The sequence below is a fragment of the Oncorhynchus gorbuscha genome, linkage group LG10 (genome assembly GCF_021184085.1).
Source record: "Oncorhynchus gorbuscha isolate QuinsamMale2020 ecotype Even-year linkage group LG10, OgorEven_v1.0, whole genome shotgun sequence".
Classification (NCBI taxonomy): Eukaryota; Metazoa; Chordata; class Actinopteri; order Salmoniformes; family Salmonidae; genus Oncorhynchus; species Oncorhynchus gorbuscha.
Window position 1 is genome coordinate 86,286,996 of NC_060182.1, and position 16,011 is coordinate 86,303,006.

Genomic DNA, 16,011 nt, shown 5'->3' on the forward strand with positions numbered 1-16,011 from the left:
TCCAGCAGGGGAAAGTTTGCGAAGTTATCGTTCTCTGTTCATCGTTTCCATAACGGTAGCTTTTTTTGAAAAGCCTTCAGGTTTTCCTCCACTTCGATGATGTTGACTCCACCGCCCTGCATCTTTTGATTGAGATGATTGAGAGCTGCGAAGATATCAGCCATGTATGCTAAAATGAGAATGAACTCATTTTTGTAGCAATCTGCATGACAATGTTGGTGCTTTTGCAAAAACAGGGCTAATTCCACACGCACGGCAAAAACACGATTCAGCACCTGTCCCCGGGACACCACCGAACATTACAATGGTACAGAAGTACCTCGAATTCAGAGCCCATTTCTTTACACAGCTCACTGAAGATGCGGTGCCTCAGAGCACTAGTTGGCACATAGTTCACACATTCCACTACAATATTTAATACTTCTGCCAGTTTTGGAGGCAAGGTTTTTGTTGCCAACGCATGCCTGTGCTGAATCCAATGTGTAACAATGATGTGTGGTACATCGGCTTTCACTAGCGCACCAAAACCAGACTTTCTTCCCAGCATTATTGGAGCTCCGTCCAAACAAACTGCAGAAACCCACGAAAGATTGTTGTCTTTGAAGAAGTTATCCACAAGTTTCTTCACATCGGCTGCCTTAGTTGTTGTTGTAAGAGGCAAAATAAACAAAATATTCCTTTATCACGTCGTCTTTCACATAGTGCACGAATAGAGCAAGCTGGCTTAGATTGGAAACGTCTGTGGTCTCGTCGAGTTGAAGGCAGAATTTTGCCGGGCTTGAAATCAGATCTGCAACTACTTGAGCCAAGATGTCTTTGCTCATTTCTTCTATTCTGTCGCTGATGGTGTCATTTGAAAGAGGAATTTGGGATAACTTAACTTCAGCCTCTTTGCTCAGCATGATATATTCACCATTTTCAACACAGCTGGTTTTATGAGTGTTTCACCAATGGTGTGTGGTTTGCCCTGCTTTGCGATCAGGTAAGCAACTTCGTACGATGCTGTCAGTTTGTTGATGGGTACAAAGCCGAGAACAGGCAGAGTAGCTTTTACATCGAATCTGGCTCTCTTCACCTTGAATTCAGCGAGCGTTGTGTTCTTGTATTTTCCATCTCCATGCAGCTTAAGTGTTCTTAGTTTTGCTGGTCCTAGACTAGAATTACTCAACTTGGCATTGCAAATCATGCAGTTAGGACGCTGACTCCCATCACGTTCCGTTATACATGTGAATCCATATTGTACATATTCGTCCGACCACTTTCTTTTTTTGCTCGACATAGTAAGTATGAAGGGATTCAAATATTAAGAAAAAAAAAAATAACAAGACATACCATCACGACAGTCACAAGTAGACTACTGGGCACACCAAATTCCCTGCAGCACAGATAGGCCAAGCGTTGTAGCGTGATCACCTGCAGCCAATGATGGCCAAGCAGGGCGTGTCATCACAAATCATATGAGTCGGATGTGTGTCTTGACCTCCACCGAACCCCTGAGACTGACTCACCGAACCCCTGGGGTTCGATCGAACCCAGGTTAAGAACCACTGGGTTAGAGCATTGGACTAGTAACCGGAAGGTTGCTGACAAGGTACAAATCTGTCGTTTTGTCCCTGAACAGGCAGTTAACCCACTGTTCCTAGGCCATCATTGAAAATAAGAATTTGTTTTTAACTGACTTGCATAGTTAAATAAAGGTAAAAAAATAAAAAATAAAAAAACAAGGCAACCCTGTCAATTGAAGTGCATTCCAGGTGACTACCTCATGAAGCTGATTGAGAGAATACCAAGAGTGTGCAAAGCTAACTATCTATCTATCTATCTATCTATCTATCTATCATATAGCCTACCCCTATATACATTTTAGTAATTTGCAGTAACATGCAGTCACTATACAAATACAGGCAAGTGGAAATGGCTTTTCATTTAGAGGGCATGATCAAGTGTAGAGTTTGAAAGGAAATGATCCCAAATCTCAATAACATAAAAGCTTTTCTAGTATGGTCACAATGGGCAGTTGCTACTTCAACAAAGCACAATATTAACTTCCTGCATGCGTTGGGTAACAGCAGATCACATACATCAAGTGTGTTGTTACTGTTAGCCATACTTGACAGCCAGTCCAAGGTCTAAGTTGCTGGTGGTCACTCCCTTCACAATCAAGCATTTTCAACAAGGACAACCTGGGTCAGTTTTGAACCATGTAATACATGTGAAATATGATTAGTATAAAACGAGCATGACAAGCAGGGTCTTATTCAGTCTTCTATTGCCTATGAGACAAATTAAACTGGTCATGTGGTAGGCCAGGTGCTTTCAAGTGTAACCATTACTATAATTTCCAGGATATCCACTATACATACTGGGAAGAATTCAAATAAGGTAAAATTATCACACTGTTGTCTCTCAACCATTCACACCCTCTCTCTTTCCTGTGACTTGAATCTGTCAGATGATTGAAAAAAACTCAAATGTGAAAAAATCTGGATCAGAATGGGGTGTAGCCTCTGTCATCATTGTGGTTTACTTAATTAATATAGTCTGTAACGGGGTAGAGTAAATAGTTACAGGAAATTAAAGATTTATGAATTGGCAATTGTGCATACAAAGGCCTTGTTAATATAATGAAACGTTGTGCAATCACCCCAAACAGAGGACAGAACGAGACATTCACATAACATAGATCATTATTGTGGTACGCTTGGCAAAGCGGGACATTCGATTTAGCAGAATATCATCTCAATTCTCTGAGACAAATTAAGCTGTGAAATGCTATCATTTCTCAATTCTGAAGCACATCAAATATATGAAATGGTCAGAATTCTAGCATTAAATGCATTACACTAGCCTATAATAAAGGCCTAATACTAGCCTATAATAAAGGCCTAATACTAGCCTATAATAAAGGCCTAATACTAGGCTACATTAAAGGCCTAATACTAGGCTACATTAAAGGCCTAATACTAAGCTACATTAAAGGCCTAATACTAGGCTACATTAAAGGCCTAATACTAGGCTACATTAAAGGCCTAATACTAGGCTACATTAAAGGCCTAATACTAGGCTACATTAAAGGCCTAATACTAGCCTATATTAAAGGCTGAATACTTGGCTACAATAAAGGCCTAATACCAGCCTATATTAAAGGCCTAGTACTATCTAGTACTATTAAAGGCCTAGTACTAGCCTACAATAAGGGCCTAATACTAGCCTACAATAAAGGCCTAATACTAGCCTACAATAAAGGCCTAATACTAGCCTATAATAAAGGCCTAATACTAGCCTACATTAAAGGCCTAATACTAGGCTACATTAAAGGCCGAATACTAGCCTATAATAAAGGCCGAATACTAGCCTACATTAAAGGCCTAATACTAGCCTATAATAAAGGCCTAATACTAGCCTACATTAAAGGCCTAATACTAGGCTATATTAAAGGCCTAATACTAGCCTATAATAAAGGCCTAATTACTAGCCTACATTAAAGGCCTAATACTAGCCTATATTAAAGGCCGAATACTTGGCTACAATAAAGGCCTAATACCAGCCTATATTAAAGGCCTAGTACTAGCCTACAATAAAGGCCTAGTACTAGCCTACAATAAAGGCCTAATACTAGCCTACATTAAAGGCCTAATACTACTTTATTATGGGCATACCACTCACACAGTAATGTGTCCGGATTGAAGAGTCATTCGATGGCTACTATCCCACAGATGGACCAGGCAAGTTGGCCGGGCTCCTGTCCCTAATTGCATGTTTACATCTCAAGATATCCTATTTCAGATCCACCAGCTGTGAGCCAGTTGATCATAACTGACCACAGGGGTTTCATTGAGTTCAAAGGTTAAGTCTGTTAGATGTGCACATGCAAATAGACCTATAGGCTTATCTATCTATTTTACTACAAGTCCGTCCTACTGTGGTATGTGGTAATAACACAGCGGTCAGGGAATGAAACCATGTGAAATGAAATAATCATGTAGTAGAGCATAGCATTATTACTGAGTTGGGTCCAAAACAAAATGTAAACAATGAACACAGTATGGGAGAAACATTCTCAGCCACCATCTATGACAACAAAATCACTAAGAACAGGGTGTGTTTGTGTGCGTGCGTGTAAGTGCGAGCATGTGTGTGTTTGTGTATCAGTTAACGTTCTGATTTATGACCTACTAATAACAAATAGCAACATCAACATTATATGCGTTTTACTCAACTCTAGTCTATGGTGAGTCAACAGCACAAACACAACAGAAAGCGTTTCCCCAAAAGAGGTAGGTTAGGCTACTTTTCATTGGTTTCAACCAATGTCTAAAAAATAGCGGGGTGGCTCACGATCTGCTTTGATTCGACCCAGTAAGACGGACAAGGAGGCAGCGGCCGATGCAGGCTGACTTCACAAAATAACGGTCCAATATAGCCACACAAAACATAAGCATTTCGTTTGTTTATAAGAAAGCGTCACAATACACTTGTCATTCTTAGTAAATGTGAGCGTCTTATGTCAATACAGCATTATTCATTTAAAGACGTAAGATGGAGAAACGTCGCAGTTCATTGTCCCTGGATGGTGATTGAATTGTATTTATCATACCTAATCAAATGTTAATGAACATAACCATTATATGCACAATGTAGCAAAACTGAACGAATTCCTCTCCGAAAACTTCCTGTGCATGAATGACTTTCATAAGGAAGATGCGAATTCTATCCGAGCCTTGACCGACAACTCGTTAGTGTAAATCCGTGTCCGCTATTTTGTTACCTCTCGGCTGCGGTCGAAGCACGCAAATAGCAACAGGCCAGGGATGAAGGGAGAAGGGAGACGGCGCAGACACCAATTCCTATTTTCTGCAACACAATGTATAAGAAATTGGCTTACCTGGCTTTATCTCATTGAGCTTGCATTTCTTCAAGGTTTATATTCTGCCTGAACATGATGCTTTGAGTTGTAAACTGTCTGAAGACAGAAGGCGGAAACAGGAACTGGGTAGGAGCAGGAGTGCTGCGCGCCTGACGAGTAGTCACTCCGCTATGCTTGGCTTCTAATGAGGAGACTCGAATTGCCACAGAGCCCCATTGCGCATGCTTGCGTCAATTCAATGACCGGTTCGATCTGCTCACACTCCATCCAGTCTTCTGGACTCGGCGACAATGATGCGTCGTCATTTTAAAAATCGGAACCTTTTGAACTTTATTGTGTTCTACCCTTTTTATATGAGGCTATTTGATATTACCAGAATATACGTTGAAATTGAACAGCTCAAATTGAACAGCTCAACAAGCAGGTGTCTTAATTATATTTATTTGTGAGCCTCTGAAAAATCTGAAGATAGTGTGCAATCATAAAATTCCATTTCTGTGGAAAGGGTTCTACATGGAACCCAAAACAGTTCTACTTGGAACCAAAAGGGTTCTACCTGCAGCCGATGAACCCTTTTATGGTCCCCTTTTTGAAAGAAAAAAATCTAAGTGTGGTCAGGTATACAGGAGTAGGACTAGGACTAGGTTATTTCACAAGCTATAAAAGTAGATTTTATCCCAGACTTTGAAAGAGTCGGTGGCATGTGGGTGTATATCATGTCATGGCATCTGTTTAGCATACTGTCCAGGAAACAGACGCTTTATTGGCTAACGAACGTTTCCCTGACATTAAGCTGACACTGTACAAACAACCATTATGTTATAGTCCCGATATGCAAATCATTTGGACAGACTCATTTCCCTAATACCTGCCCTAAGATAACATTTCTAACAGCAGCACACTGTGCCTGTATTCATAAAGTACACCAGATTACTAAGAGTATTAGTATAGGATCAGTTTTTCCTTTTAAATCATAATGAATAAGACTACATGAACAGGGAGGATCCAATCTTAGACCAGACACTACTACTCTGAGACACTTTTTTAATATGGGCCCTGAACCGTAGCCATATAGTCATAAACCCTGGTAAATTAGAAACGCTCAATGTTCTATGCTTGCCAATAATGCAGTTTTTATAAAACAACCTTGACTGTTTGGCAAATGTACACCTGGAAGAAGCTAGCCAAATAACCTATAGGCCTGTTACTCTAGTATACACTAGATAGCATAGCCACAGAAAGTGGTTTTGTTTTCATAAACCAACACTGTTGTGCTAGTTCCATCCAGTGGTAATAACGTTGTAATACAGCAATTGTTGAGAGGCCAGGGTTTCAAACTTTTCCTGCAAGTTGTCATAGTGCATAAAATGTAAAAAATAATAATAATGTTTTAAGTGAATGGCCAATGTATTGACAAAATGCATTTTCACAGTTTAAATGTTGATGTTCAAAATGAAAGATATAAAAACTTATCCCGGTTTAGTAAGTAAACAAACCATCAAAATAAATACAACATTGTTACATATGAATCCACTAATATCCTTCTGAGCAGAATGGGATACAAATGTGTCATGCCTGCTCCCGCTCTTCCCCCCTGGCGCTCCAGGGCGCCAGGTTCCCCAGCATTACACACTCCTGCAAACATCATTACACACACCGGCCTTCCCCCGTCACAGCGATTATTGGGCTCACCTGGACTCAATCACCTCTGTCATTACCTCCCTTATATCTGTCTGTTCCCCTGCTCTGTTCCCCGCTTCAGCATTGTTTGTCGAACACTGTGCCTGTCTTGTTTCATGCCTGTTCCTTATTAAATGTTGACTCCCAGTACCTGCTTCTCATCTCCGGCATCAGTCCTTACACAAATGTATATTTTTGGGGAGGGGTGTGGTAAGACACCGGAAGGAAGTGAGATAATGTGAAAACATAAGAATGGCACTGTCAAGATAAGATATTCGTCTCCTGAGTATTCCCCTAACACCTTAGAGGTGTACTTACCTACGCTACAAAACAAAATAATATTGTTCGTTGAGACGTAGACCCGATGGCAATGGTGAGACTGAGAATACATTTACATTTACATTTAAGTCATTTAGCAGACGCTCTTATCCAGAGCGACTTACAGAATACCTTGTCTGTTGGCCTAGAGTAGGATCAGATCAGATCAAATCAAATTGTATTAGTCACATGTGCCGAATACAACATGTGTAGACCTTACAGTGGAATGCTTACCTAGAAGCCCATTACCAACAATGCAGTTTAAAAAATAGGAATAAGAATAAGAAATAAAAGGAACAAGTAGTTAAAGAGAAGCAGTAAAATAACAATAGGGAGACTATATACAGGGGGTACAGAGTCAATGTGCGGGGGCACAGGTTAGTTGTGGTAATATGTACATGTAGGTAGAGTTATTAAAGTGACTATGCATAGATAATATGCATAATATGCATCGATCTTAGTCCTGTATTGACACTTTTCCTGTTTGAGCTGTAGCTCCTTGAAAGCGGCAGCTCTAGCCTTTAGCTCGGTGTGGATGTTGCTTGTAATCCATGGCTTATGGTTGGGGTATGTATGCACGGTCACTGTGGGGATGACATTGTCGATGCAATTATTGATGAAGCCAATGACAGATTTGGTGTACTCCTCAATGCCATTGGAAGAATCCCAGAACATATTCCAGTCTGTGCCAGCAAAACAGTCCTGTTGCTTAGCATCTGCTTCTTCTGACCACTTTCTTAATGACCGAGTCACTGGTGCTTCCTGCTTTAATATTAGCTTGTAAGCAGGAATCAGGAGGATAGAATTATGGTTTGATTTTCCAAATAGAGGGCGAGGGAGAGCGTTGTAAGCGTATCTGTGTGTGGAGTAAATGTGGTCTGGAGTTTTTTTCTCTCTGGTTGCATATTTAACATGCTGATAAAAATTTGGTAAAATGGATTTAAGTTTCCCTCCATTAAAGTCCTCGGCCACCAGGAGCGCTGCCTCTGGATGAACGTTTTCCTGTTTGCTTATTGCACACCAGTATTAGTACTTGCACATCCTCATCTGCACATCTATGACTCCAGTGTTAATTGCTAAATTGTAATTACTTTGCCATTTACCTCCTTACTTCATTTGTACACACTGTATACAGATTTTTATATTGTGTTATTGACTGTACGTTTGTTTATCCCATGTGTAACTCTTTGTTGTTGTTTTTGTCGCACTGCTTTGCTTTATCTTGGCCAGGTCGCATTTGTGGCCTACCTGGTTAAATAAAGGTGACATTTAAAAAATGTAAACATTTAAATTGCGGAATACAGTTCATTGAGTGAGGTCTTAGTGCCAGCGTCTGTGGTGGTATGTAGACAGCTACGAAAAATACAGATGAAAACTCTCTAGGTAGATAGTGTGTTCTACAGCTTATCATGAGATACTCTACCTCAGGCGAGAAAAACCTTGAGACTTGCTTAGATATCGTGCACCTGCTGTTGTTTACAAATATAAATAGTCTGCCCCCTTGTCTTACCAGACACCGCTGTTCTATCCTGCCGATACAGCATATAACCAGCCAGCTGCATGTTAATAATGTCGTCGTTCAGCCACGACTCTGTGAATCAAATCAAATCAAAATGTATTTGTCACGTGCACCGTAGACCTTATAGTGAAATGCTTACTTACAGGCTCTAACCAATAGTGCGCAAAAAAGGTATGTGTGTGTAGGTTAGTAAAGAAATAAAACAACAGTATAAAGACATTTGAAAATAACAGTAGCAAGGCTATATACAGACACCGGTTAGTTAGGATTTTTGAGATAGTATGTACATGTAGGTATGGTTAAAGTGACTATGCATATATGATGAACATATGATGAAGCATAAGATATTACAGTTTTTAATGTCCCGTTGGTAATCTAACTCGTACGTCTTCAATTTTATTTTCCAATGATTGCATGTTAGCTAGTAGAATGGAAGGCAGTGTTTTTTTTCCGATCGCCTACGAATTCTCAGTAGGCAGCCCGATCTCCGTGGAATAGTGGTGAGGTTTTAGTGGGTGCAGTATTAGTTGGTAGGACAATTTTTTCACAGTGTAAAGATTTAACATAACAGTAGGATGATACACAGCCAATACAGTCGGTGGCGGCATGCACTTATAACATTTGTTTGTTGACCGCCATAATACCAAAGAAGAAGAAGGAGGAAAAATAAGAAGAAGAAGAAAAAGAAGATGAGGAGGAGGGTTTTGGTAGCGGGCGTGGGAAAGATGTTTGCTCGAGCTCCTGCACATGCGTCGTGACTTGTGAAGCTTCAGTCTGTGTCATAGCAACCGGAGAAGACAACATGGTGAGTTGTTTGGCTCATAAAATATTTTGTGAATGTCGTTTATCAGTAACTTGCTATCGTGAAAGATTATTTTGCATTCAAAAAAACAAAAAAACAATGTTGACATTGTAGCTATAGTACTATTAAATGTTTGCTAGCTACTGCCATAAACACGAACGACGCAGCAACGAGTCTCAGCCCCACCTAAAGGCGTTAACTTTAGCTAGCTGAACGACGTTAGTTAATGTTAACCTGGGAAAGGGCTGAAAGGAAACACCTTACGCCCAAAAAGATATTTCGATTAATAATTTCTAAGGTTTTTACGTTTAAGCGTTAGCTGTGTCCATGTAGTCTCTCCCGTAACCTGTCTGCTAGGAAATAGCAATCATTCTCCAGCCGTGATCTTGTGAATGTAGCATAACGTTAATATATTGCATCAGTTTGACAGCTTGACAGTATGAAGATCAACTCGTGTGTCCAGCTACTGCTAACGTTAGTTGGCTTGCTACCTAACGTGAGCTATTAACGTTAGCTAAAGACACTCAACTAACGTTAGGGTGCTATGTTCTGTTTACGTTAGCTTTGCTAGGATCTGAATGATTGATTTGTGCATGATTCACTTCTATAACTGACAGTTGTTTGTCAGTGGTAGCATTTATTACATTAAAATAAGCTAGGCATAACGCTGTTGTAAACGTATCTAATGCAAAGGCCGGTCATAGCTGCAACAGTATAGCTGCACGATTAGCTGATGGATTTGCATGACTACTGACTGAGATTTTATCAGTTGAACTAGAAGTTTGTATTATTGTTTCACAGGCAAAACCAACAACCATAAAAGAAGCCCTTGTGAAATGGGTAAGTGCATCAGAGCTCTCTCTTAGCCTGGTCCCAGATAAGTTGTGTGTGCCGTTTTGTTAACTCTCATGGCAATTGCCAATAGGATTTGGCATTACAGCACAAACAGATTTTGGACCAGTCTAGTTCTCTCCTACATAAAAAAGGAGAACAGTTGGCGACCTTGTGTGATTTCAACAGGAGGAGAAGGCAGGAGAGAAGGTGGGGGAGGCGAAAGCAGTCAAGCTGTATGGTCAGATTCCTCCTATTGAGAAGATGGATGCTTCTCTCTCCACCCTCATCAACTGCGAGTGAGTGAAACCTTATTCCTCTTAATTCTGAGACCTAATTTCTTAGTACAAGGATGGTAATTCAATATAGGAATATCTGGGGCTCTATTCATTCATAAATCGGATTCTCATCTGTGAAACTTTATCCAGCTTTGGTCTGAAACCTATTTCAATAGATGGGTGGTCACACACACACACTATAAGAATGTTATGCTGCTGTTCTTTTCTTCTATAAATCTGATTCTCCACTTCCTGTCACTGTGTTGATTCTCCACTTCCTGTCACTGTGTTCTTCTGAACAGGAAATTGTCCCTGTCTACAAACTGCATTGAGAAAATTGCCAACTTGAATGGCCTCAGTGAGTATGCGTCACACTGATGTGTCTTCATGGAAACAACACTTCAACCTCGGGCCTTTTAATGTAAACGGAGAGAAGGTGTAAAATGTGTAATAATTTAAAAAGCTGAGACGTGGTGCCTTTTCTCTATCCCACAGAAAACCTACGGATATTATCACTAGGGCGAAACAACATCAAAAATCTAAACGGACTGGTGATTATGGCATTTTTGTGAACTACTATATTACTTGTTGCTATGTTGTAATCTTAGCCCAATGATGTTCTTGCATAGGATTAGGAAATTAAATCACCTTGTACTGTCTGCAGGAGGCTGTTGGTGACACGCTAGAGGAACTGTGGATTTCCTACAACCTGATAGAGAAGCTAAAAGGAATTCATGTTATGAAGAAGCTCAAGGTCCTCTACATGTCTAACAACCTGGTCAAGGAGTGGGGTAGGCAATGGTTTCATTTCCATGGGCCAAGAGTGTGCCATGTTGCCCTATGTACATAGTCATGGAACACTGGTCACTTGAATAATGTTTACATACAGTTGAAGTCGGAAGTTTACATACACTTAGGTTGGAGTCATTAAAACTAATTTTTAAACCACTCCACAAATTTCTTGGTAACAAACTATAGTTTTGGCAAGTCGGTTAGAACATCTACTTTGTGCATGACACAAGTCATTTTTCCAACAATTGTTTACTATCAGATTATTTCACTTATAATTCACTGTATCACAATTCCAGTGGGTCAGAAGTTTACATACACTTAGTTGACTGTGCCTTTAAAACTTCTTCGGGCTAGGGGGCAGTATTCGGAAGTTTGGATGAAGGAGGTGCCCAAATTTAACTGCCTGTTACTCAGGCCCAGAAGCTAGGATATGCATGTAATTGGTAGTATTGGATAGAAAACACTCTGTTTCCAAAACTGTTTAAATAATGTCTGTGAGTATAACAGAACTGATATGGCAGGCAAAAACCCAAGAATAATCCATCCAGATTTCTTTTTTTTCAGCTCACCTCTGATTACAATGGCTGGGAATGGGGAATATAAAAGGAAGTCCTCCCAGATTGCAGTTCCTGGGGCTTCCACTAGATTTGAACAGTCTTTAGAAAGAGTTTCAGGCTTGTTTTTTTTGTAGTTTTCTAAATGGCTCCTATTTTGTCTGTAGTGTTTGAAGCGCGTTCCGGTGAGTGCGCATACTTCGATATTTATCTCCGGTAATGGTCTCTGGTATTCTCCATCTTAAATTTGATCATTTATTTATATAAAAGGGTACCTGAGGATTGATTAGGAATGTTGTTGTTTGACTTGTTCAGAAGAAGTTTATCGGTAACTTACAGGATTCATTTTTGTATGCATTTTGAACGAGGGAAATCGGTGGATTACTGAGTCAAGCGTGCCATTGAAACATACTTTTTTTATATATAAAAAAGGACTTCATCGAACAAAAGGACCATTTGTTATGTAGCTGGGACCCTTGTGATTGCAACCAGATGAAGATCTTCAAATGCGACCAAATACTAACTGAGTGTATGTAAACTTCTGACCCACTGGGAATATGATGAAAGAAATAAAAGCTGAAATAAATCATTCTCTCTACTATTATTCTGACATTTCACATTCTTAAAATAAAGTGGTGATCCTAATTAACCTAAGACAGGGACTTTTTACTCTGATTAAATATCAGGAATTTTGAAAAACTGAGTTTAAATGTATTTGGCTAAGGTGAATGTAAACTTCTGACTTCAACTGTAATATTTATATCTCCTGCTGTACTAAATGTGATTGTTTTACAATTTTTATTATTGTGTGTGTGTTGTTTACTGAATTGATCAATACGAACTAGGAAGATAAGCATTTCGCTGCATACACAGTCACTTCTGTGTCTCTGTGTTGTGGACGGTGGAAAAAATGTCCCACCTTAGAGTGGTAATTACAATGGTAATATCCTCATCATCATGCCTGCCTCGTGAATAAAGTCAATTCTGATAACATGTTTGATGGTCGCCATTACAACTGTGGTTTTCCATTACAGCTGAGTTCGTGAAGCTAGCTGACCTTCCATCCTTAGTGGACATGGTGTTTGTTGGAAACCCCCTGGAGGAGAAGTACTCCGCTGAGGGGAACTGGCTAGAAGAGGCCACCAAGAGGCTGCCCAAGCTGAAGAAACTAGATGGTAAGACTGTCCACCTTCTATTTGTTTTCTCTAATAGGATGCTATATTCCTAGGACTGTATTGATGTCATCCTAAGCTACTTACTATCGGGCTGATCCAAAGTACACTATTTTGAGCCTATCTTTAAATAGTGTGGCTCCGTATAGAACAGCCTGCTGTCATTTCACATCGCTTATTTCAGTAGTTTTTGCTATTGATGTGTCAACAATCCTTACAGCTTTGGTCTCCATCTCTCCTCTTTAGGGAACCCAGTGATCAAGGCGGATGATGATGACGAGGGAGACAGTTAACACATTCTATTTAATCTCTTACAGTTTACAGATTGTTGTTTTTAAAATATTTTTATTGAAATGGTTTCTATACCAGCATCATTGAGAATCAATCCACCAGGCAATATCCTATTTGATCTCTTTTTAGATGTTAAATAAGCTCATTCCACTGGTTGGGAGATGACCTCTCATAGAAGCACATTAATGAAACTTTTACAGCTCCATGGATTTCATGAAATAAAAAGTAATACGAAAGAGGTAATACAGTTAATGTTTGATGTATGTACAGTGGGGCAAAAAAGTATTGTCAACCATCAATTGTGCAAGTTCTCCCACTTAAAAATATGAGAGAGGCCTGTAATTTTCATCATAGGTACATTTCAACTATGACAGACAAAATGAGAAAAAAAAATCCAGAAAATCACATTGTAGGATTTTTTAAATGAATTTATTTGCAAATGATGATGGAAAATACGTATTTGGTCAATAACAAAAGTTTATCTCAATACTTTGTCATTGCCAACAAAGGGTATATAACAGAGGTCAAATGTTTTCTGTAAGTCTTCACAAGGTTTTCACACACTGTTGCTGGTATTTTGGCCCATTCCTCCATGCAGATCTCCTCTAGAGCAGTGACGTTTTGGGGCTGTTGCTGGGCAACACATACTTTCAACTCCCTCCAAAGATTTTCTATGGGGTTGAGATCTGGAGACTGGCTAGGCCACTCCAGGACCTTGAAATGCCTCTTCGAAGCCACTCCGTTGCCTGGGCGGTGTGTTTGGGATCATTGTCATGCTGAAAGACCCAGCCACGTTTCATCTTCAATGCCCTTGCTGATGGAAGGAGGTTTTCACTCAAAATCTCACGATACATGGCCCCATTCATTCTTTCCTTTACACAGATCAGTCGTCCTGGTCCCTTTGCAGAAAAACAGCCCCAAAGCATGATGTTTCCACCCCAATGCTTCACAGTAGGTATGGTGTTCTTTGGATGCAACTCAGAATTCTTTGTCCTCCAAACACGACGAGTTGAGTTTTTACCAAAAAGTTATATTTTGGTTTCATCTGACCATATGACATTCTCCCAATCTTCTTCTGGATCATCCAAATGCTCTCTAGCAAACTTCAGATGGGCCCGGCTTAAGCAGGGGGACACGTCTGGCACTGCAGGATTTGAGTCCCTGGTGGCGTAGTGTGTTACTGATGGTAGGCTTTGTTACTTTGGTCCCAACTCTCTGCAGGTCATTCACTAGGTGCCGCTGTGTGGTTCTGGGATTTTTACTCACCGTTCTTGTGATCATTTTGACCCCAGAGGGTAAGATCTTGCGTGGAGCCCCAGATCGAGGGAGATTATCAGTGGTCTTGTATGTCTTCCATTTCCTAATAATTGCACCCACATTTGATTTCTTCAAACCAAGCTGCTTACCTATTGCAGATTCAGTCTTCCCAGCCTGGTGCAGGTCTACAATTGTGTTTCTGGTGTCCATTGACAGCTCTTTGGTCTTGGCCATAGTGGAGTTTGGAGTGTCACTGTTTGAGGTTGTGGACAGGTGTCTTTTATACTGATAACAAGTTCAAACAGGTGCCATTAATGCAGGTAACAAGTGGAGGACAGAGGAGCCTCTTAAAGAAGTTGTTACAGGTCTGTGAGAGCCAGAAATCTTGCTTGTTTGTAGGTGACCAAATATGTATTTTCCACCATAATTTGCAAATAAATTCATTAAAAATCCTACAATGTGATTTTCTGTTTTTTTTCTTCCAATTTTGTCTGTCATAGTTGAAGTGTACCTATGATGAAAATTACAGGCCTCATATTTTTAAGCAGGAGAACATGCACAATTGGTGGCTGACTAAATACTTTTTTGCCCCACTGTATGTCACTGTTGCACTTATGAAACGGCCTCCTCTGAAGTAACTACACAAACATTCTAAAAGGTACATGCACATTGGTCTTGTCTATCAGCTGGCCCTCTAGCCTGGGGACAAGGTTACATTCCCATTCGTGAGCAAGACATTTTGTATTTATTTTTAAGCAACCAACCAAGGCGGGCTATGATGCCCTGCTCCAAAAAGCACATTTACATTTTTGTATGGGTGCTGATGGTCTTATTGTCTCACGATTCCTGACTCGCACTCGGCTTGAATGCATACGGGACCTCGCACCCGGCTTGCATGCATCAAGGACCTCACACTCGGCTTGCATGCATCAAGGACCTCGCACTCGGCTTGCATGCATCAAGGACCTCACACTCGGCTTGCATGCATAAAGGACCTCGCACTCGGCTTGCATGCATAAAGGACCTCACACTCTGCTTGCATGCATAAAGGACCTTGCACTCGGCTTGCATGCATAAAGGACCTCGCACTCGGCTTGCATGCATAAAGGACATTGCACTCGGCTTGCATGCATAAAGGACCTCTCACTCGGCTTGCATGCATAAAGGACCTCTCACTCTGCTTACATGCATAAAGGACCTTGCACTCGGCTTGCATGCATCAAGGACCTCGCACTCGGCTTGCATGCATAAAGGACCTCCCACTCGGCTTGCATGCATCAAGGACCTCCCACTCGGCTTGCATGCATCAAGGACCTCCCACTCGGCGTGCATGCATAAAGGACCTCCCACTCGGCTTGCATGCATCAAGGACCTCCCACTCGGCTTGCATGCATCAAGGACCTCCCACTCGGCTTGCATGCATAAATGACCTCCCACTCGGCTTGCATGCATAAATGACCTCTCACTCGGCTTGCATGCATCAAGGACCTCCCACTCGGCTTGCATGCATAAAGGACCTCGCACTCGGCTTGCATGCATAAAGGACGTTAGTTTCGAGCCTGTATGCAGCCTTGAAGGAGGAATATGAGGTTGCACACAAAATGGGGTGAATTTAAAGTGTTTTCTGTGCATGGATGAATACTGTATTTT

General features: G+C 40.7%; 2 protein-coding genes across 4 annotated transcripts in view; one reads left to right on the forward strand and one right to left on the reverse strand.

Moving 5' to 3' along the window:
- The window catches only part of LOC124046663 (alpha-(1,6)-fucosyltransferase-like), a 149,331-nt gene extending 144,298 nt beyond the window's left edge, over positions 1 to 5,033 (reverse strand). For both annotated transcript variants that reach the window (XM_046367304.1, XM_046367302.1), the window contains exon 1: positions 4,886 to 5,033. The gene's annotated coding sequence lies outside the window, so the exon portion shown is untranslated. The remainder of the gene's footprint in view (positions 1 to 4,885) is intronic.
- A 4,047-nt stretch (positions 5,034 to 9,080) lies between these two features.
- dnal1 (dynein, axonemal, light chain 1) lies at positions 9,081 to 13,483 on the forward strand. 2 transcript variants are annotated; one of them, XM_046364636.1, is made up of 8 exons: positions 9,081 to 9,189; positions 9,988 to 10,026; positions 10,207 to 10,316; positions 10,598 to 10,653; positions 10,791 to 10,846; positions 10,960 to 11,086; positions 12,676 to 12,816; positions 13,060 to 13,483. In XM_046364636.1, exons 1-8 carry the CDS (start codon positions 9,187 to 9,189, stop codon positions 13,104 to 13,106), a joined length of 579 nt encoding a protein of 192 aa, XP_046220592.1. In that variant the 5' UTR covers positions 9,081 to 9,186; the 3' UTR covers positions 13,107 to 13,483. The 2 variants fall into 2 exon arrangements, with proteins under 2 accessions (XP_046220592.1, XP_046220591.1); XM_046364635.1 differs by lacking the exon at positions 9,081 to 9,189 and adding an exon at positions 9,439 to 9,682.
- The last annotated feature ends 2,528 nt before the right edge of the window (positions 13,484 to 16,011 follow it).

What these genes read in the sequence shown, in the direction of transcription:
- dnal1 (XM_046364635.1), top strand. Translation starts at nt 9,626, where the DNA reads ATGAAGATCAACTCGTGTGTCCAGCTACTGCTAACGTTAGTTGGCTTG. An exon ending in TAGTTGGCTTGCTACCTAAC is followed by an intron (nt 9,683 to 9,987) that starts GTGAGCTATTAA and finishes ATTGTTTCACAG; the next exon opens with GCAAAACCAACAACCATAAA. An exon ending in TGCCAACTTGAATGGCCTCA is followed by an intron (nt 10,654 to 10,790) that starts GTGAGTATGCGT and finishes TCTATCCCACAG; the next exon opens with AAAACCTACGGATATTATCA.